A 21,553-nucleotide genomic window follows, 5' to 3' on the forward strand; every position below is an offset into this window, starting at 1 on the left:
ACAAAAAGAGTCAATAATAACAACACTGCATCTAATATATAATAAAACTGCAAAAGAAGGTTTTTCACTTCTGGAAGGTTCTTTCAAGGTTCTCTTATTCCTTCTATCCGGTTAATATTAAGACCTGTTTTTAAAGACTGAAATCCTTTTAGTTAAATTATTCTTTCCATATTATCGTAATTAATTGACTGTATAGGTGAATTTTTATTTATTTCACGACTTTGGTTTAATTAGAGCCATATGATGCCTAACTGAAAATTTATAAAGATTTCAGAAAGGTTTTCTTTCTATAACCAAGACTGAACTTGTTTTCTGTTGTTTTAATTAGGTTAAACTGGTTGTCAAGTCAGTTTGACCATATTTCTTTCCATCCTGTAAAGTCTTAATAATCCTTTAACTAACAAAAGCCTTCCTCTGAGAAGTGACATCAGTTTGGTGTGAAAAATAACAGCACAAATGCAGCAATATCTATTAATGGATCTTTTGAGTATTGTTATCATTTACAATTATAAATGTTATAAAATGAAAAGTCTCAAAGCATATTTCATCATAGCATAGCATATTTCATCACGTTTTCGGTACCCTTTTATATAAACATTTGCATAAATGAAAACACACACGAAAAAAAATTTAAGTTACAAAGTTCAAATAAGTACTGTAATAATGACCCCATGTCATATTTATTAAGACCGGAAACAAACAAAGTTTTCTTTTATAACTTGAACACTGTATACAAATCCAAATATTTAATATGTAAATACTTTTAAAGGCACTGCACTAAATGCTACGGCCTATAGCGCTAATGATCACGCCCCTCATGTAATATGTTAATTAAAGGGGCGTATCTTACAGGAGGGCGGAGCGGACATGTCTTTCTCTCCTCCCGTTTCCTGCGGATGGCGTTCCCAGACTGGGCTGAAACCTGAGTCTCTCCGTTAAGTCGAGACCAATAACTGGCCCGTTTAATCACCAGGGGATGGTTGGGGGGCAGCTGTGAGTTCATGAAATGTGTACTGGTTAACGCGCTTTATCCGACCGCTAGAAGCGCGACTATGGCCTGTTATTTGTGTGGCATTAGATAAAGGGAGTACACCTTGCGTCCGAGAGAGCATGGAGGTGACGTATGCTGCTTTACAGCATCTGCAGTTTGATGCATAGAAACTTTGCTCACGAATAAAGATGGATTTGCCTCGACGTTCCCCGGACCCGCTTCTCAACCCGATGTTGCTCAATGAATCCTTGGCACCCATCGGTATGAATGAAGCGTGTTTGGCTGGGAGCGGGTCCGGCGCCATGGCAACCAGCACGTTGAGAAACGATTTGGGCTCCAACATTCATGTGTTGAAAACACTAAATCTCCGCTTCCGCTGCTTCCTTTCCAAAGTCCACGAGTTAGAGCGCAGAAATAAGTTATTGGAGATCCAGCTGCAGCACGCCCAGGAGCAGTCCCGGTACCGACTGTTGTTTTCCCGGGACCAAGCGGTCCAGACGAGCCTCGAGCTGCCTCACTCAGACGCACTGTGTCCGTCGAGACTCCCCGGTAGAATCTGGAGCTTCTCACACAGCGCCCGATACGGAGGACGCTTTGAGACGCATCAGGGGCCTGGAGTGTCCTGGACTCATCCTGACGGTGTCGGCGTTCAGATCGACACCATCACACCTGAACTCAGGGCCTTGTACAATGTTTTGGCCAAAGTCAAGCGCGAGAGAGACGAGTACAGGAGAAAGTAAGTCCAGCTCGAGCTTATTTCAAGTGTTTGTCTGCAAAATTTTCACAATTTTCTTATAAATCAAGAAATAATATTGTAGTTAGGACAATTATTGTTACTATAAGACATTGGTAACTTGATATTAGTTACCACTGTCATCTACAGTCATCCACTGTCTGAAACAAAAATGAAAGCTTGTTATAGGCCTATTAATTGGAGATGTCATATTACTTTACATTGGCTTTACTAACTGTAACACTGTGTTATGGTTACTTTGGTACTTTGGCCAAAACTATGCTTCCCATTAGAAGCAATAATTGGTTTGACCAGACCAAAGTATTGATTAATGGCTTTTATTTACCAGAATGTCAAAGTCACCTATTTAATCTTTTGCTTAAATTATTCAGCTTTTATTTAACAGCCACTGATCAAAAAAATAAATAATAATAATAACAAGCAAAGCAGCCAATATCAAAATCACAAAACACCTTTAAAAAAATGTTTAAATATCATAATTTTTACAATATTTTTTTAATAATAATTATATATATATATATATATATATATATATATATATATATATATATATATTAATCTGTATATTCCCTACAGGGAATGTTCTCAGAACTTTGGTGAATTCCAAAAAGAGTGATCACTTACAGGCTAACTGCTAGTTGGTCAAATTTGTTCTTAAAGTGGGGCTACAATGGTGTTTAGTGTATTCAGAGTTGTTCACAGTGTTAAAGAGATGGATTCTCATCCAAAGTTTAAAAAAAATAATTTGGATGAATGACAGAGAATTTCTGTGCTGAAAATCTTACTTCCGGGGTTGGTACAAGTTTCGGCTGTTTTTTTTTTTTTTTTCGATCGTGGATCTAATGAGATAGACGATGGTGGAAAGCACGCCCACGCACACATCGACCAGAGGAGAGCGAGAACATGCACATCAACGTGCTTCATCAGGAAACCTTCGGTGGCGCTGCATAGGATGTGTTCGAGAATGTCTCCAAATAAGTGTGTTTTTGGATGTGAGGGAAAGTTTACCGTGTTCAGCTTCCCAAAGAACCCAGCGTTACACGAACAGTGGATGCAGTTTGTTTTTCCGGGGCAGCAATGGATTGTAGCAAGTGCCTTTGTGTGTTCTTGTCATTTTAGTGAAGGCTAAAAGGCTCCAGGAGCTCGGCTTTTTCCGGAGAGAATCGGAAAGCTGTATTTTTCTTTTATAAATATAAAGTGTGAAAGAGCTGAAGACTTTTTGGAGATATGAAGGATGCAGTCCTACTCTATAGTTACTCAAGATTAACATGAGATTAGGTGAAACCTTGTACGTTATGTACCCTTTAAGACGCTTTCTTAAAGGTGACCTATTATGCCCCTTTATACAATGTTTAATGTAAAGCTCAGGTGTCCCCAAATGTGTATGTGAAGTTTCAGCCCAAAATACCCCACATATCATTGTATCATTTTGAAAATGGCTATTTTAAGAGGAAGCAGAAACACTATTTTCGTGCATGTATCTTTAAATGCAAATGAGCTGCTGCTCCCCACCCCAGAATAGAGCCCTATTTTCCAGAATAGAGCTGTTTCCTATGTCAGATACTCTGATTTAAAAAATATATATATCTGTTTGGTTTTGATTATCATGTCTATCGCGCTGAAATCATGCGTTTTAAAGCCACATTAGTTTAAACTTCTGATAAACGATTTTCTGAGTGCACACATCCAAAAGCACACGCACAGAAAGCGGCTGTCACATGGCATGTGAGTAACTAAACTAAGTTCTCTTTCACATCTCATTGCACTTAAACTTTTTTTTTTTTTTTTACATTTCAGTTGCCTTTTACTCATTTCAGAACATTGTGAGTACTTTCAAAAGTAACGTCCCTTAATTTTTTTTCGCATAACCAAGAAAAATTTTTAAATCTGTTTTAAAGTATAAAAAAACTGGACATTCTGAACATTTACAAAACATTCATATCCTAATGTGAATGTTAGCAACACATTCTTGGAACATATTCCTGTTAGCTGGGTTATAAAATACTTTAAACGAAATAGCCCTTCTCATTCTAAAAACAAAAACTTTCCCCTCTGTGTGTTCATACTATACAACAGTGTGTGTTTCCTTTCTATTTAATGTGATTGTCCTTGGGGTCAGTTTTAGTCTTTACAGTAAGGCTCTATCAGTAACCCATGTATGTTCTCCATTATCCCATTACAAAGTGTCTGGTTTGGATATGAAACATGAGAAAGCAAGGGTGACATTTTATCTGACAAAAACCATTAGCTTTTTCTCTCCCATAGGAGAGTTTCTGGGATCTGTCCTAAAACTACAGTAGAATCTCTTTACAGTTTCTCTTTCTCTCTTTGGGGACTAATTATTATTGCAATACACTTCCACCAATTTTTTGTGGGTTTGCTTGATACATAAGGAATTTCCCGATTATATTCTCTTTTTGACTGTTTGGTGTGTGTCATTTAGTTAATTTTCTGATTCGACCAATTATTTTTGTCATGTACAATAGGAATAGACCAAATTGGGAAAATGATGTGCCAAATTCTTTGTTTCTGACCTGCAGCAGGCAGTATAGGGGCTCATTAATTGCTCAACACTAATGAGTTACTGTAACTTTAAGGCATTTCCGGTCATCTAGAAACCCCAGACTTACAATAAATACAGTAACCCTGAGATGCTTTTGTGTTTCACAGACTGTTCCTCTTGGCTGTGCTGCTATCTTAGTTTGTTTCAGTGGCTCTGTTGTAATAATAATTTTATAGTCTGGCTGTAGAAGGCCCATAGAGGCTTTCTCGTCTGCCAGAACAGATGTAGACTGTCTGTGAGCAGAAGCAGACAAATGAGCCACATTTCCAGATCTTGAGTGAGCTGGAAACACCACTTTATAAAGAGTGCCTGCATCCATTGATTATTCAGTGCTTACAATAGCCATTCTGTTAGGAATGGGCTATTTTTGAGATAAATAATTGAGTAAATAGTCATATGTTTGCCTGACTTTGCTCAAGTGGTCAACACAAAATTAACTATTTTTTGCATTGCTGTCTTTGCTGTCGTCTCATGTTTGTTTTGGCTGTCAGATAGAGTTTCACAGTAGCAGCCGGTCAGTTAGGATGGATGTTGGTGGTCTGTTATATATTAAATGTGATCCGGGACAGGTGGAAAATGTGGCAGCAGGCTCATTTGCAAATACTGTCTCCCAGGAAATTATTTATACAAATATAAAACCATCTTCTAAACTAGGCATAGTTTTGGCAACAGACTGAATGTTTTGAATAGCTTGTGTTCTTTAAAGTACAAAGTAACTTGGAACCAGCTTGCAAGGAACTGCAATCTGTTAATGTATTTGCATTTGGCAAATTTTTTCCTTTTTTTTTTTTTTGTATCTGGTTATTTTCAGAGTCTTTAGGAATGGGATTTGTTCCTGGCTAGAGCACAGCATGACAAAAACCATTATTGTTGTAAGGGGAAAAAAGACATTCAGCCCAGATATTTTCCAGACTCAAAACAGCACAAAACCTATAAAACATCCATATAGTGACAGACTGAATATTTTAGGAAGCTTAACATATCTAGTGTATGGAGTCATTCAGCTCCACCCCTTGGAGAGTTGTGGGAATTCTTTGCCCATCCTCCCATTCCATTGGAATTCCGTCTGATTAATCATTTGTGGGAATTCTATGGCTTTGATAGAAATTCAGGTTTATTAAGACAAATGTGTTACTCATGTATTGTATTGGAAATAACCCTATAATTTTATATTTTTTGGTTTTGCATTATATTTTAATTCGTATCTTCATTGGCATTTCTAATGTGGATTGTCTGAGGCTTTTTTGCCTATGATTTGGTTGCGTTTTTAAATCAGATTTATTTATATTCACATATCATATGAATGTTGTTCTGGGAGAATGTTTATCATGTCTAGATGCTTTATGATTAAACACATACCAGATTTCAGAGAAATACACTCAAGCTGCCACAATGATATTCAGTTTAGATTTTCTGTCCCTGTGTTCATTTCCTGTCTGCGTGGCTGATGTGTTGCTATGGACTCTGATTTGATTGTATCATCCTGTTCAGCTGTGTTTGCCTCATCAACCTGTGTATTTAAGTACCTCTGTTTGAATCCTCATTTGTTTGGTATCATCAGTCTTTCATGGTTGTTCTATTTTGCCTGCCTGCCTTTTTTTGTTCTATGAATCTGTACTGTGAATGATTATTTAGTATCTTTATCTTCATCATCATGCTTTGAATTACCATGATTTGTGACAGAATACTGGACCTAACAAAAGAATATGAATTGTCATTTCACCACCCTCGCAAGAGAAGGACTTCCTTTGCTGGAATATACTGCTCGATTCTGCCAAATTGTCCAGCACACAGCTTTTGATGATGTGACCACTGGAGCCAATTATTATTTACAGATGGACCTACCTGATCTGAGTAAGGGAACATGGAGAGAGGCAATCCTCAGGTGTCTGCAGTGGGATAACCCCAACTGATACCATCACTTACAGCCACTGCAAAACCTGAGCCAAGCACACAGCTCACTATCCACAGCACGGAGCATCTGCCTGAGCCCGCCACAGATGGAGACCATGATCAATTGACGTGTGTGAGCTGCCAACATCGCATCTGCCGGAGGGAGTATTAGTGGAGTACGAGGGGATGGAAAGAAGCCCGACCAACACTTACTGCTGAGGGTGAGCTACAACAGGCCTCTCTCTGGAAATCCTTTGGATAATTTCATGTATTGCCCTGTTGTCTGTCTTCTCCCTGGTTCTGTCCAGCCCTGACCCATACCCCCCCCCCCCAACCTCGAATCTCTGGAGCCTCCTGTGTTCGCTCCCAGCCGCCCTCTCTCTCTCCTCCTCCTTATATATCTGTAAGTTCTTCAGCCCTGTCTCCGCTGGTTCCTGCAAGCCCCTCAGCTAACCCTCAGTCAGCGCCATCCTGGAGCTTTGTCTCACTGCGGGTCTTCCAGTCTCCAGCTTTGCCCTGCAAGACCCCGTCTCCACCTTCAGTGTCTGAGGCCTGGATTCCACCTCGGCCCTTAGACCCACCAGCTCCGCCTTGGTCAGTCATCATCCATCCATCGCTACATAATTCCACTCCTCTGGCTTCGCCTTGTCCCTCCATCTCTCTGGCTTCATCATGCTCCTCCTTCCCTCTGGCTACACCTTTGTACACAGTTGGTCCTGCTTCACAGCGGTCTTTCAGGTCCCCGCATCAGTTGCTGGAGCCACCGACTCTGCCTTGGCCCTCAGGACCCTCAGTGTCACCCTGGCTCTTTGGCTCTCGGTCTCTGACTGGGGCTTCTCTTCCATCGGTGTCATCTGTCAGTCAATTCAGTCAATGGTGCTGTCAACCTTACCTCCACCACCTCCCTCCTGCAACACCTCCTTGAGGCACCATCTGGGCATTTCCTTGTACTCTCACAATACCCCCTTTCACACAGCGATTACGGAAAATACACGGGTAATGTGTATTGGAAATGATCTACACGTCTAATGTGTTGCTATGGTTTTTGATTTGATTGTATTATCCTGTTCATCGGTTTTGGCCTCTTCAACTCTGTTTGAATCCTTATTTGTTGGGTATCGTCCTGTTCATTTCGGCCTTTTTCTGAGTTTGTTCTTTGAATCTGTACTATTAAGAATTATTTATCGTTACCTTCATCATCGTGCTTTGGACTACCATGATTTGTGTCACATGCTTATAAACCTTTCCTAGCACAAATACCATGCATTCACTAGATAACGGCTTTGTGGAATGCACATTTTCAAAAGGTGTTTTATAACCCCAGCAGATGATCTCCACTGACCCGTGAGTCAGGCTGTAGAGCCATGGCTGTAGACTGTCCAGTTCTGGTCAGGGATCTTAGAAGTAGCTACATATGAGGTGGGCTAATGAAGCTAACAAATTATTCCAGCCTGCCGATTTCCCTGAAAGATGCTGTTCAGCCCTTTTCTCCTAACTTAGCAAGTTATTCATGATGATGCACATGATTGACTTTCAAAAGATTTTATTTCCTCCAGATAGATAGATTGATCTGGTGCAAAGCTATCAGTTATGTGGTGAATAAATGCATTTCTGAATGACTGTGTTTATTGTGCAGGTTTGTAAATTTCCACCTAGTGTACAGACAGATGGAGCAGTAGATGCAGCCAGCCAATGCATTATGCATTTAAAAACTGAACCTCAAAAGCCCCAGTGACGCAAATGCTTTAATAAAAGCTTAACCGTCCCATCTTTAGTTTGGATGTTGTCTATTCCTCTGTGAACAGAAGTACACTTTAACATATTTTTAAAAAGAGTACTTATTACAGAAAGAGTACACAGTAACACAGAAAATACTTAAGTGTGAACTGAATGCAGTGGTTTTGAACACATAATTGCATGTTAATTGCAATTAAATGAAAATGTATTATAGGTTTTATATAATTTATATTAAATGAATTCGCTGAACTTTCAAGAGGAGAATGTGCAAAGCTTGTAAGCAATGCCACGTAACCTCAGAATAACCATTTGGTGTCCATAAGCTCATTGGTCCACTAGTAAAAATAACTATAAAGAGAAGCATTTTGCTAAATATATGCACTATATTGCATATTCATAGTTTTACTTAACCTGCTGTCTACATGATAAGAGAGAATGCAAGGAGCTAAAGATAAAAGTGTGTACAAGACATGTGACAACATTTGTAGGATGCATTGAGGAGGAGCCCAAACTGCACTCAATGGCCAAGTGATCTAGCTATGGTCTGTGATATTGGCACAGATTCTGTGTAATAAACAATTCTTTGTGACTGTATGTAGTTCTCAAGTTGGAAAATATGTTTAGTTCCCAATTTAAGTGAGCCTTAGTTCCCTGGACATCTGGAGATGGATTAAAATGCTGATGCTGTTAAAGGAGGGGAGACATAAAATCATGACAGTATGACTGAAATGTTAAAAGTGCTTATAAAAAAGAAAGAATGAAATAAAACACGTTTATTCTTTGGCACTTAAAACAATACGCACTTAAATAGGCACAATAGGCACTTAACAATATGGCAACTTTTTTGTTTTGTATAGGAGCCAATGGCTCCTTAATTGATTTTTTTTTCAAGTACTTTGTCTGTATAGACCCTCTGTGGCACAGAAGGGAGGGGTTTAGATCTGTGTGTTCATGTGTGTGTGATTCTTTAGAGCAGCTCTATGTATCGATCTGAAATACAGCTCGCTCTTCTTCTGGTGTCCGGGTGCAGACTCTGATATGCACAACTGAAGACCCATGGGACAGTCTGGAGATGAATCAATATGTAGGTCATCTTTGCACGTATTTTCAAGATTTTCTTTTAGCACTCTTTATTTAAAAAATGTGTTCATAACAATAAAATATGTTGACGTTTGAGCTACACCACCTTTAGCAATTACCAGTCAAGAAGAATGTATTTGGTTTTACAAAGTTATTAACAGTATTTGGACATTATAAACTCGTGTTTTGGGTGGTTGCTAAGGTGTTTTAGATGGTTGCCCACCCTAAGCAAGCATTTCCAATTAAATGTTATGTACCCCCTTTTTTATTGAAATGTATGATTGACTTTGGTTCTTGTTGATTAACAGCTCAGAGATAATGTCTGTTCATTTAGCTCATGGTTTAGAGGGTTTAGGACAGAAGGACTTTGCCAAGAGTTAATTATGGCACAAGAAACAAACTTATGTTTCATCATGCTTATGAAATGGTCTGTACAGCCTGACAGCTTTTGTTTTGTTAAGCCACAAATATTGCATATACAGCAGTATTTGTGTATGTACAGACATTGTAGGATTCTCTTGTTTTGTAAAAGGAAAAACAACTTCATAACTCAGTACTGAATCATTTTATACCATTGCATTGATTGCCCATGCAAGATTTTTTTTTAATGAAAATCAAAGGAGCCAGATTATAAGATAGATTATTATATAGATTTTAATTACTTAATATTTATTTTAGCATTAAATTGCATAATAATACTATTATTGTATTTTCACTTTTATCACCCCAACCTCTTTTTGACTTCGAATCGTTTTATGGATTTATTGACCAGCAGCAATTCCAATACTGTCCATTGTTTTAAAATGGCTGATAAACCACTTTGCTCAATCACTTAAACACTTAAACTGAATCGTATCATAAGAAATCAAAGCAGTTTAAAGATCATTGTCTTTAGTGAAAGGGTAAGAAACAAGCTTAATGTGCTGTACATGCACTGAATGTGGCACACTCCTTGACAACAGTGGTCAAAAAACAGACATTTATAGAAAGCAAAGGTGATCATTTACATGCCTAACATACCACTGCAAGCCACTTACTACAGTATTTTCTTGAAATAGCTGAGAGCTTATTGGATTACAAAATCCAAAACTATGCTGGAGAGTTTAGGACACCTAAGTTTAAGATAATGCTCAGCATGTCATGTCAGCTACCCAAAAAAACAATTTAGCACAAGAAGATATTTCAAGCAAAAGATATTTCAAACAGTGTTTGCTAATTCTTTGATCGTTTTCATAATTGATCATTTGCAACATTATGAAAATCATAAAACAAATCCTAAAAAATAAAACAATTTATGTCAGCTTCCAATTTGTAACCTTTAAAAAATAATCCAGAAATGCCAGAAAGCATGTGGAATGGTTGGTGTGGGTCATTTGCTCATTAGTTCAGATTTTAAGAGGAGTTCATTTACTGTACATAAGATTCCAGCTCATGACTACAGTGTGGCCTGTATAGCCTTCTCCACCTTTTCCCACCATCTCTGTCTGCAAAATATGTTTAGGGGGCAATAGTGGGTCATAGGTCATATCATCCTGTCTTCTAGGTTGCTTCCCTCCCCCATCTCATGAAAAATGGCATGCATTTTTGAGCATATTGTTTAGCCCTCATATATATGTATAAAAGTTTGTGGTTGGTGAGATTTTTTTTCCAGTGTTTTTGAAAGAAGTCTTAACTAGACCAATACCTATTGTCTCTTTGCATTTCAGAGGTGGTGGACAAATGAGACGATGGGTGTGTCTCTACACCCATTTTTAGGTCTTCACAGGTGCTATGATGATCCCCTCACTGTCACTGTCTGCCCTATTCACTTGTACACTTTTGAAGCGGTTTATGACAACAATGGTACACATGGAACATTTGACCTAAAACCAGATTTTCCTCTTTCTTTACCTATAATAGCCCTTTGAAACATTGGAAGAAGTCATTTGAACTCTCCCATAAATTGAACAATGTGTATTAATATCGACTGGCCTGATCTCACATAATGGAAGAAGTCACAGCAGTGTGTACAGTGCTGGCTAATGGTGAAGAACAAAGAGGGCAGCTCTTCCTTTTGTAGTGCGTCTCATCTTTCTTTTTCTAAATAGCAGTTAAAAAGTTTTAATCCTGTGCTTATTTTCGACCAGGTGAGTGTTCAAAAACATTCAGTATGCAGTATTCTTCTACATTTCTTCTTGCCATTGTCCACACTGCCTTATTTTGGAAAGAGTTTCCATTTGTATTGTGTTCAGTGTCTTTTGAATAAAATGAAAGCTCTCGTGTGCAGTGCTGCAGCAGAGGAAATGAGAGGAGTCTGATTCTCATGACCTTGGGCTGTTGTATAGTCAGCTCCACTAGATCCCACTGACATTCAGAGAGATCCACACTGTCCCTGACTTTGCAGTCTTGTCCGCCTGGATCCATGATGTACTGAGTACCGAGACTTGCTACTGCCAATACATTCACAGACATGCTGCTGTGAGCATGTAGGAAATCCTGCTGCTGCACATAAAACATATATGATAAAACCTCCATATATAACATACATGACATTACCCCGTAGGATATCTATACAGGTGGAGATTGGGAAGGTGGGTAGGTGGAGGGTTTCTGAAGCACACTGCAACTGCTACAGCAAGCACTAGCCGAGTACGTGAATGTTGAGCAGCAAGCTCATTGGCTGCTGATGTGAAAAGAAACCAATCAGCTGCACCATTCATTGTCATAATGTCAGATTGAGTTAGAACTGCGCCATCTAGAGTTTCATGACAGAACTTTGGATTGAAAATGTGCACCCATGAAAACTTTTTCCCCAGTAGCTTATTAAAAATACAAGAGTATATATAATACCTTATACTAGCGATAAGTGAAAAGTTTCCAAGATTTTTTTTATGCTTTTGAAAGCAGTCTGTTATGCTCACCAAGGCTGTTTTTATTTTATTAAATATAAATATTAAATAAAAACTGTAATTTGTGAAATATTATTACAATTTAAAATAACTGTTTACTATTGTAATATATTTAAAATGCAGTTTATTCCTGTGATGGAAAAGCTGATTTTTTCAGCAGTCATTACTCCAGTCTTCAGTGTTCTTAACATTTGGCTGCCAGTGTAAAATGTAATATAAAATGAAGTAATCATAAGAGCAGTGGGGTAAATGTGTAAGATTATTTGTTTATTTCAAAGCACCTTCACTCTTATACCTTGAGACACAATAGATTCCCAGTCGCTGAAAATCAAATCAAGCTTTTATGTGCATATTCTTCAATGTGCTACAGTCTCCATAGTTATTAGAAGGGAGCTTGTTAGTGTCTTCAGGGATCTTTAAAGGTTTTAGGAAGATTCTCCATGGTTCAGTGGCAGTGGGTGGATATTGAACTGTTTTTCTTACTGCAGATGTAACTGAACATGCTGTGCCTTTGATACTTGTATGGAAAGCCCTTTATGTACATATGATATTCATGCAGTTGTATTAATATGCAGTTTTACATGACTGGTGAATTGAATTACTTTTAATAACTTTTGTCCTCTTTTGAGTGAATCATTTGAATGACTCCAGATCGTGACTTTGACACGCCGTGCCCATTTATTCCAAGTACAATCAATGCCCATGTGGCCTGTTATTGTGTTCCAGATGGGAGGAGGAGGTGTCTAAACGTCAGCAGATGGAGTCTTTGGTGGAGACATTACAGGAGGTGAGATTTCCATCATATTGTGACTGTTGATGTTTGACATCCATACAGATGCACTGGCCCATGGCTGTAAGATAATGCTAGTGCAGAGAAGAAAATTCCACACCCAGACTATAAAAAATATATTCTGAGACCAAATAAACAATGGTAAAAGAAACAACCAAAGATTTGCTTGGAAACTCAACATTAAGTTCAGTCAAAACATTTCATTAAAACAATTAAGTAAATGAATTCTGCTAAAAAAAAAAAAGTCAACTATTGCTTTCATTGACAACACCGTCATTTTTTCAGTGCACAGGAGAACTTTCTAAATGCTCTCTTTACAGACTGTTCAGTCATCTGAAGCTGTGCAAGGAGAACTGAATGAGAGGATGGATCGTCTTAAAACAGAGCTGGTGGTCTTCAAAAGCCTCATGCCTCATGATGTAAGTTAACTCCGCTATTGACTTCTACACACAACTGATGGCACACGAAAGATGCAAATATCCATTTACAACAGCGCCTGATTTAAAACCGGGAAACAAAAGCATCATTTGACTGCACCTGTGAGCGATTATGAAGATTACAAGATTGACATTCAGGGAAATACAGATGAACCCGTAGGTAAATTTCTCTGATATCAGGCTGAATCGTTGCCCATAGATATGTGTGGGAAAATAAGCATCTTGTTCGTTCATGTTGCTCAGTCTCAGTAATAAAGCACAGCTGAGTGCTGCCTCCCTGGATATGTTCTTCAGTGTAAATGCACAGTTGCAAAGCAGTTCAAAAGAAGCTGAACCATCTGTTGCAGCCAAATGACCTTGGTGTATTTTATCAGCCCTTTGAGGTTTGCTTAGGCTTACTAACCCAAAAAACAGCTGTGTAGTGCTGTTTATGTATATAACTAAAAAATAAATAGGTTAAGTCAAGGTATGCTTACTATAGTTACTAAAACTGAAATAAAAAGAAATTAAAGCCAAATATAAATATCAAAAAAAAGACAAATGCACTTAAAATAAAAATAAACCATTTATTTTAAATATAAATAACACCAAAATAATTAGGAAATAGCATATAAAACAAAACAAAAAACACAGATATTGTGTGTGTGTATATATATATATATATATTATTCTAAATTGTCATCCTCATACAAACAAAGATTGACACATATACATATAATTATGTTATTTATTTTCTATTATTATTTTTATTATGCATGCAGTTTTTCATGATTTAATTGAGATTGTATAAGAAATTGCATTTTTACTTTTAAAACCAATTTGTCATACTTCATGGATGTTTGCATGGTTGCAATAATTCTTAACTATGTTTTTATGGTGCAATGTTTTCCTCTTCCAGTTTTCTGTTAAATCAATGCATGACAGATCAAGCCTGAAATATCTTTTATTCACATTCTCATGTTCTTGTATAGGAAGTGTCTGACTTGGACACTAAAATCCAGGAGAAAGCCATGACGGTTGATATGGACATCTGCAGACGCATCGACATCACAGCCAAGCTTTGTGACGTGGCACAGCAGAGGAACTCCGAGGACGTGAGCAAGATATTGCACGGCAGCCCATCCAGAGCTCCTCCTGAACAAAAAGGGGTACAGAATCTTACAATCACAGTGCTCCTGTAATGACGCACAGCTTTAGATAATGGATTTAACAATACAACATTCAATAATGTGCTAACTTTGGTACAGATTTGATTTGCAGTACATGGAGTTTATATAACAGCTTAGCTTATCATGCAATTTGGATCTTTCAGCAATGAGAGTATGTGTGTGTGTGTGTGTGTGTGTGTGTGTGTGTGTGTGTGTGTGTGTGTGTGTGTGTGTGTGTGTGTGTGTGTGTGTGTGTGTGTGTGTGTGTGTGTGTGTGTGTGTGTGTGTGTGTGTGTGTTGTAGGGGATGGTGGTGTGTAGGAGGAAGGATTGTAAGGGTGAATCAGAGGAGCAGAGAGTGGAAACTGATGGTGATTCTGCCCACCGTGAGGAAGATGTGCCTGGTTCTCTCAACATCACTGATGAGATGAAGAGGATGCTCAACCAGATGTAAGTCCTCATCGCCATTAGAGGGCATCTTCTGATGTTTTTGAGTGTGTGTGAATGAATTGTAAGCTAAAACTTAAAATGAAAATATAAAAATAAAAGTCAGTTCAAAATATTCTTAAATACTATAATAAATCTCAGCATTTTGGTGATTAAGAAACCTTGTGTAACTTTATAAGTGGACTTAAGGGGCAAAAAAATGCTGTTAAAGTATATAATATGGACTGTGGCTTGGTGTATGATCACTTACTGCCATCTAGTGTTCATATCCTCCTGGGACCCAGGCATAGACTTTTGTCCTCTATACTTCAGTGAATTTCTCTGAGACCATACATGCCACCGTTTTAATCTTATTTAGTCTGAATGTCCTGTATATTCCTGCATATTCAGGGCTTTTCAGAGATATCAAATGATTGGCGGTTTGATCAGAATGATCAAATTTAGCACTCTTAGGGAAATATGATATCATTTTGTAATTATCTTTTAAATCTGTCTAATTTTCAGGACAAACAGTATGTTAATCAGGCATTTTGGGGAGACAGAAGTCAATAGGGAAAGAAATATTCTTGTCTGCAAGGAAATATTCTTATGAAACTGAACAATGTTCCTGTGGCTCAGTGGTAGAGGATTGCTTATTGGTAAAAAAAAAAAAAAAATGCACAAAATTCATAGCCAGAATTCACTGTAAGCGTCTTCTGAATGCATAAGTGAAAATGTAAAGAAGTTATTACTCCCATTATTACACTTGTTTTTTATTACGGTTTTCCCTAAGAACACATTAACACATGCACATTAGATGCAACGTATAGATACATTGAGTGGGAATACCAATTTATAGACATCTTACGCACATATTGCATAAAGTATATCAAATCATTCCGTTATATATTTCATAACATAGTTGAGAATATAACTTAAAATAGTTATAGTTTAACTAAAAATAGTTAAAACAGCCTGAAAAAACTGATTGGTGAATGAAAAAATAAACCATTGTTTGTGCCTGTACATGGCTTTTCATGTCTATTAATTTTTTTTTTAAAGTCAATCCTGGTTTTCTCTACAAAGAGGAAGTTTCTTTCTGGTTCTCAGGATGATATGGTGAACATGTTCATTTAGTGTTGCTTTCATTTTTCCTATTTGAGAATGAGATTTTACCATCTATTTTTTATTATGCTATTGATTCTTCTTACTTTAATAATCTCTATAGTAAAATATGGTTATTAGCATGTTTTTTCCCTTGTTTATTAGATTTACGCTTCCCATATATATATATATATATATATATATATATATATATATATATATATATATATATATATATATATATATATATATATATATAGCCTTTTGTTTAAAATCTTTTTGATTGTGGATCTGTTGATTTTCCTTTTCTTTTCTTCTCCTTGTGTCTCTTTTCTCTTCCACATCTGTGTCTGATGCCTGTCTTGTGCGCAGAGGTTTCTCAGCTAATTGGTTTGTTGGCAGGCGGGAAACGTTCGAGTTTGACGATGACTGTGACAGTCTGGCGTGGGAGGAGACGGAGGAGACGCTTCTGCTCTGGGAGGATTTTAGTAACTACAAGAGTCTGAACCTCAGCACCACAGCGTCCTGCGCATCTGACTCTCATGGAGAGACTCATGAGCAGGTCTGGCACCAAGTCAACACTCACTATTAGTTTGGCGAAATGAGCCAGATGTATAAAATGTAAAGTAAAAAACACATGGTCAATGTCTGGCTATAAGACTTACTTAAAAATATGAAATAATGCAATCAGACATAATGCATTCTGCATTTATATGTTGTCCTGCCAGGATCGAAGTCTAGGAAGCCTCATAAATGAAACCGAGTCCCTCTTTAAGACCAGAGAGCAGGAGTACCAGGACACCATGGGACAGATTGAGGTGAGAGAGGACGTTTGTGAATGCCATGTTTCAGACAATATTTGCTTTAGTTGGTTTGTGGATGAATACCATCTTCCTGCCTCAGCTGGAATTGGCCACAGCCAAGAATGACATGAACAGACACCTGCATGAGTACATGGAGATGTGCAGTATGAAGAGAGGGCTGGACGTACAGATGGAGACCTGCCGGAGGCTCATCCAAAGCACAGCCACCACCGGCAGGTTGGTTTAACCGTACTTCATTTTCAAAGTTAATCTGTCTGTATGATCTGCAAATATCAAGTACAACATTATGACTCTACACAGAGGATTTTAATGATTAGTGTTGATTTTTCCTTGCAGACAATCGCCATCCATCAGTTCCGTGGCCAGCAGTGATTCAGGAAACACCGATGACATCCAGGACGAGCTGGAGCCTGATGGAGCGAGAGATGGAGAGAAAGAAGAAGCTGCAGCGATGAATGGAGAAGTTAGATGATGATCAGCCCTTCATCATTCTGGTTTCTCAGCTTCTTTGTCAACCGGTCACTCTTTTAAGTGTCTGGTCACTTTTCCACTTTTTCAGATGAGTGTGGAATTTCAGATTCCCAAAGAGCAAGTATTGGTGCTTTATATGCTATCTTAGAGCAGGACTAGCCGAAATAAAGCGGTTCCCTCTTCATCAGCACTGCCAAGGCATGGCTACGTCGTTTTCCTCACAAGCTTTAACTGAGGTCACAATCTTTGTAGTATGATGAGTAGTACCATATATAATAATGCATATAAAATATATGATGTTATATTTTATCATAGTAATATATTATCAATATAATATAAATATTATGGTATTATAATAACATATGAAATAGACAATTTGTGCTATCTGTATTGCTCATTTGTTTACATAAATCTGAAAGGCAAGTTACACAACCACAGTCAGTTTATATAACAGATTAAAACAAATTATAGAGGAAAGTATTACTCTACATCGAGCTCTGGAATAAGTTCAGGCTTTTAACATCACAACAGTCGATAGATCAGCCATGCAGTATGCTTCACAAGAATATCTCTGCTCCAAGTAAGTTCAGATGTTTTCACCACGTACAATTGTTGCTGAACTAAACCACTGTGCACTAAGATCTATGCAATAATCTGGACTGGACTGACGTTACTTTCTGTGATTCTCAGTATGTGAGAGTTGATTCTCCTTGAGTGCACTTTTCCCCTGTTTCTTTATATTGTTGGAGAGTAGCAGTTAAACCCAAAATCATGTGCCTACAAATATGCTGTATACAGTGTCTTAGTTGCCTTGTATTTTTCTTTGAATATTTCCAGTACATGCTTTTGTTGTGATATACACCATTAAATCCTAAATCATATCCTTCGTACAGATGATGATAAAATTGATGTCAAAGATGGTAAATGGTGTAAGGTTCTGGATCATAGAAAATCTAGATTCGGAAGCCATACATATATCTGTCCTCAGGTTTTGGAAGGTTTGTTTAAGCTGCAAAATAGCTAAAGAAAATGATACTATTACTTTAAGTTCAGTATGTGGGTCATTCTCAGGAAAAGGTGCTATTTGTGCTAAGACTTTTTATTTAAAAAATAAATTATAAAAAATGTTAAAGTTACAATACCAAATATCAAAGTAGAAATACGAAGCGTTATGTTATTTCAACCACAATAAAAAAATAATAATTGATGTGCTTATAATAGACAACTGAGTAGATTATGTAAATTTAGTATCACTCATTTAACTGTGCCTTTAAATATATCTATAAAATAAAAAAATAACTAATAATACGAATAATAGCATTTTGTCAGAAAAAATGTCACATGGGATTGCAAATTCTGCATTTCTCAGAAAATGCATTAATCATTTTAAAATATTACGTAGTGAAAGCATGATATATAAATTTCAATAAAATACAAATTTGGGTTAAAAAATTTACAAAACATTATATTTATTCTAATTGTAATAGTGATAAATGGGGACTAAAACAATTTCCAGACATTTCAATCAAAAACAATCATTTAAATTAAAAAATTTCATTATAAAGTATACTGAATATATTGCATTACAAACAGTCAAACTGATTGATTGATGTGACTGAAGAGGCACACTACTGTATGTCATCATCACTTCCTAAGAATGACCCACAATGTCCCCCTCACAAACCCCCAAAATATGTTTTTGACGACTTATTCAAGAGTTCAAGAGGCCAGAAAAATAGAAATAATATTTCATTATTTACTTATTTTATTCTACATGTGTAATTCATGTTATCATATTACTTTTCATGTTATTGTATTGCTTTTGTTTACGGTTTTTCTCGATTGGTTTGGCTCATTTCTTGAAACCGAGATGACATTCTCAAAACCATAAGGTCATTTGGCCAAACAGTCTTACAGTTCTGCTCAACATTATAGCTCACTAGCAAAATCAAATATCTTTCCCCAAACTCTTCTTCCATGCTTCAAAAGCAGATTCCTTTCCCATATAAAAGGTCAGTACAGTCAAAATAGCACAGATCCTTCTCAATTGCCTTGGCACATGTGCATTCATTTAGTGCTTTTGTCAAAATAACCTGGATGGTTTAGCACAACACCATGGATCCCCTGCAAAAGCTCATATCTCTCCCAAAACAGTTTATCCATGTGTCAAAACTAAATATCCTTCTTATATAAATAGTCAATGCCCCCAAAATGCATTATACCTTTGGCATTGTTTAAGCACTGCAAGTCAAAATGCTTAGACGTTTTGTCACTGAGGCACAGGTCTAGCAACAGAATACCACTATGAATAAAACTAAAAGATTTTACAGTAAAATCAGCCTCCAATAAACCACTCATACTCAAGGAAACTGTAAACATTTTTTTTCGTACAAAGAAATGTTAACATTAGAGAACATACCGTGAAAAGAAAACATATACAGGATTCTGTAAATGTGAACAGTTATAAACAAACAAAAAACAAAAAAAACTCTAGCCTACCATACTGTAAATAAAGTTTCAGAACTATAGTACAGTAATATTTTCAGTGGTCGCCATTGTCACCCTGTCTTTCCTGGCCACCATCCTCATCCTCCTGGCCATCGACGCGCTGCTCTCTGTTAGGCCATAAATTCTCATCCACATCGCAACGGATATTTTCTCTTGCGATGCAGCAAGGGAAGAAAGGGCGTGAATGTCTCAACCATCCCCTACATTGATCCCCTGTGATGTCCTCACATGCAGCATCCATTGCATGCAGCAGGGCCCTCTGGTCTTGAGCCTGATGCTCATACACCCTCCACCTCCAAGCTGAAAAAAACTCCTCAATTGGATTTAGGAAAGGAGAGTAAGGTGGAAGAAACTCCATTAGCATCCGGGGATGGGTGGTGAACCAGGTTCTGATGCGTGGGCCACGGTGGAAGTTCACATTATCCCACACAATGACATAATGTGGTAGCTGAGGTCCTTCTTCACCTCTCTCATTTTCCGGGATCAGATCAGTATAAAGGTGGTCCAAAAAATTGAGGAGCTTTTGTGTATTGTAGGGCCCTAAACTGGGAATGTGTTTGGCCACACCTCTTTCTGATATAGCGGCACACATTGTTATATTTGCTCCTCGCTGGCCTGGGACATCCACAGTGGCTCGGTGCCCAATGATGTTACGGCCACGCCTTCGACCTTTGGCCAGGTTGAAGCCAGCTTCATCAACGAACACTAGGATGTGAGAGGTTTCGTTGCCTTCTAATGCCATTATTCTCTACAATAGAATAAAAATAAATCTAATCAGTCAAGTACAGATACTGCAGGGAGGATCTAAAGTACTGTAAAAAGAGGGAGTGAAAAACTGAAGACAATTTCTAGGCAAAATGCTCTAGTCACACAAAGCTGGATTCTGAAGGTAAAAAGGATAAAGCAAAACAAAAAAAAAGTGGTAACCATGTCTTACTGTAATAGTGTTACAATGATAGACAACCAGTAGTTGACTTACATGCACATACTGGTACCGCAGCTCTTTCACTCTGCCAGAGTTTCTCTCAAATGGTACCCTGTAAATCAGTTTCATGGTCATCTGATGTTTCTTCAATACCCGGTCTATTGTGGAGATGCTGATAGAGTTTATATTTTGGAACATTACATTGTCTAGAAGGATTGCATTACGAATCTGTCTCAGTGTGATGGCATTATTTGCAATGACCATGTTGCATATTTCTCGTTCTTGTTGTTCATTTAGAAGTTTTCTTCTGCCACCCACTTGAGGCTGTCGTCCAATCCTAGACATACAAGTCAAAGGTCAACACTGTAAATTTGTTACAAAATGAGTTACCAATGTAATTGTACTGCTGTTTTATGGTACTAAAAATGTGATGCACTGCACAGTGACTGGAATACTATTCACAGTATTTTTCTTTGTCATTTTTATAGTATCATATAACATCACATGAAGATATTACAGTACTCTAGGCCTACACACATACCAACACTGAATAGTTCAATAGAATAGTTCTGTACCGGTTTTCCCTGCGAAAGGTTTGGATGATGGAGGAGACTGTAGACCGAGGCACATTAGGCTGCACTCGGCGACCTGCCTCTGCCATTGTGAGGCGATGGTTTATAACGTGGTCAATAAGGGTGGCCCGGATTTCATCTGGGACATCATGGTGCCTCCGTGCTCCTCGGCCTCTTCCCCCTATTCCTCCACGCATTCTCACTCCTCCTCTTCCTCTTCTTCCTCCTCTTCCTCGAGCAGGAAGTTGCTGTTGTACTTGGCGAGGTGCTTCCATGTTCACACTGCAAATGAAACTGGCCCCGGGCCAAGCTCTGTCTATATACTTTTGGCAGCAGTCATAATCATAGACAACACCTGTCAGGTAACTAAACAAACTGTTTGATTGGTCATCTGAGATGTGGGAAACTGCTCCTTCGTTAGTTCTAATTTCACCTGATTGATT

The 21,553-nt window shown here is 37.8% G+C and overlaps 1 protein-coding gene across 2 annotated transcripts; it reads left to right on the top strand.

Annotated features, from left to right (window-relative positions):
- The first annotated feature begins 704 nt into the window (after nucleotides 1–704).
- LOC132129391 (intermediate filament family orphan 2-like) lies at nucleotides 705–18,805 on the top strand. Of its 2 annotated transcripts, none has more exons than XM_059540970.1 (9): nucleotides 705–1,727; nucleotides 12,633–12,693; nucleotides 13,017–13,115; nucleotides 14,105–14,281; nucleotides 14,585–14,730; nucleotides 16,183–16,372; nucleotides 16,539–16,628; nucleotides 16,714–16,850; nucleotides 16,971–18,805. In XM_059540970.1, exons 1-9 carry the CDS (start codon nucleotides 1,180–1,182, stop codon nucleotides 17,104–17,106), a joined length of 1,584 nt encoding a protein of 527 aa, XP_059396953.1. In that variant the 5' UTR covers nucleotides 705–1,179; the 3' UTR covers nucleotides 17,107–18,805. The 2 variants fall into 2 exon arrangements, with proteins under 2 accessions (XP_059396953.1, XP_059396954.1); XM_059540971.1 differs by having other exon boundaries at nucleotides 709–1,727; nucleotides 16,213–16,372.
- Nucleotides 18,806–21,553: the final 2,748 nt, after the last annotated feature.

Source organism: Carassius carassius, chromosome 46 (genome assembly GCF_963082965.1).
Source record: "Carassius carassius chromosome 46, fCarCar2.1, whole genome shotgun sequence".
Taxonomy (NCBI): domain Eukaryota; kingdom Metazoa; phylum Chordata; class Actinopteri; order Cypriniformes; family Cyprinidae; genus Carassius; species Carassius carassius.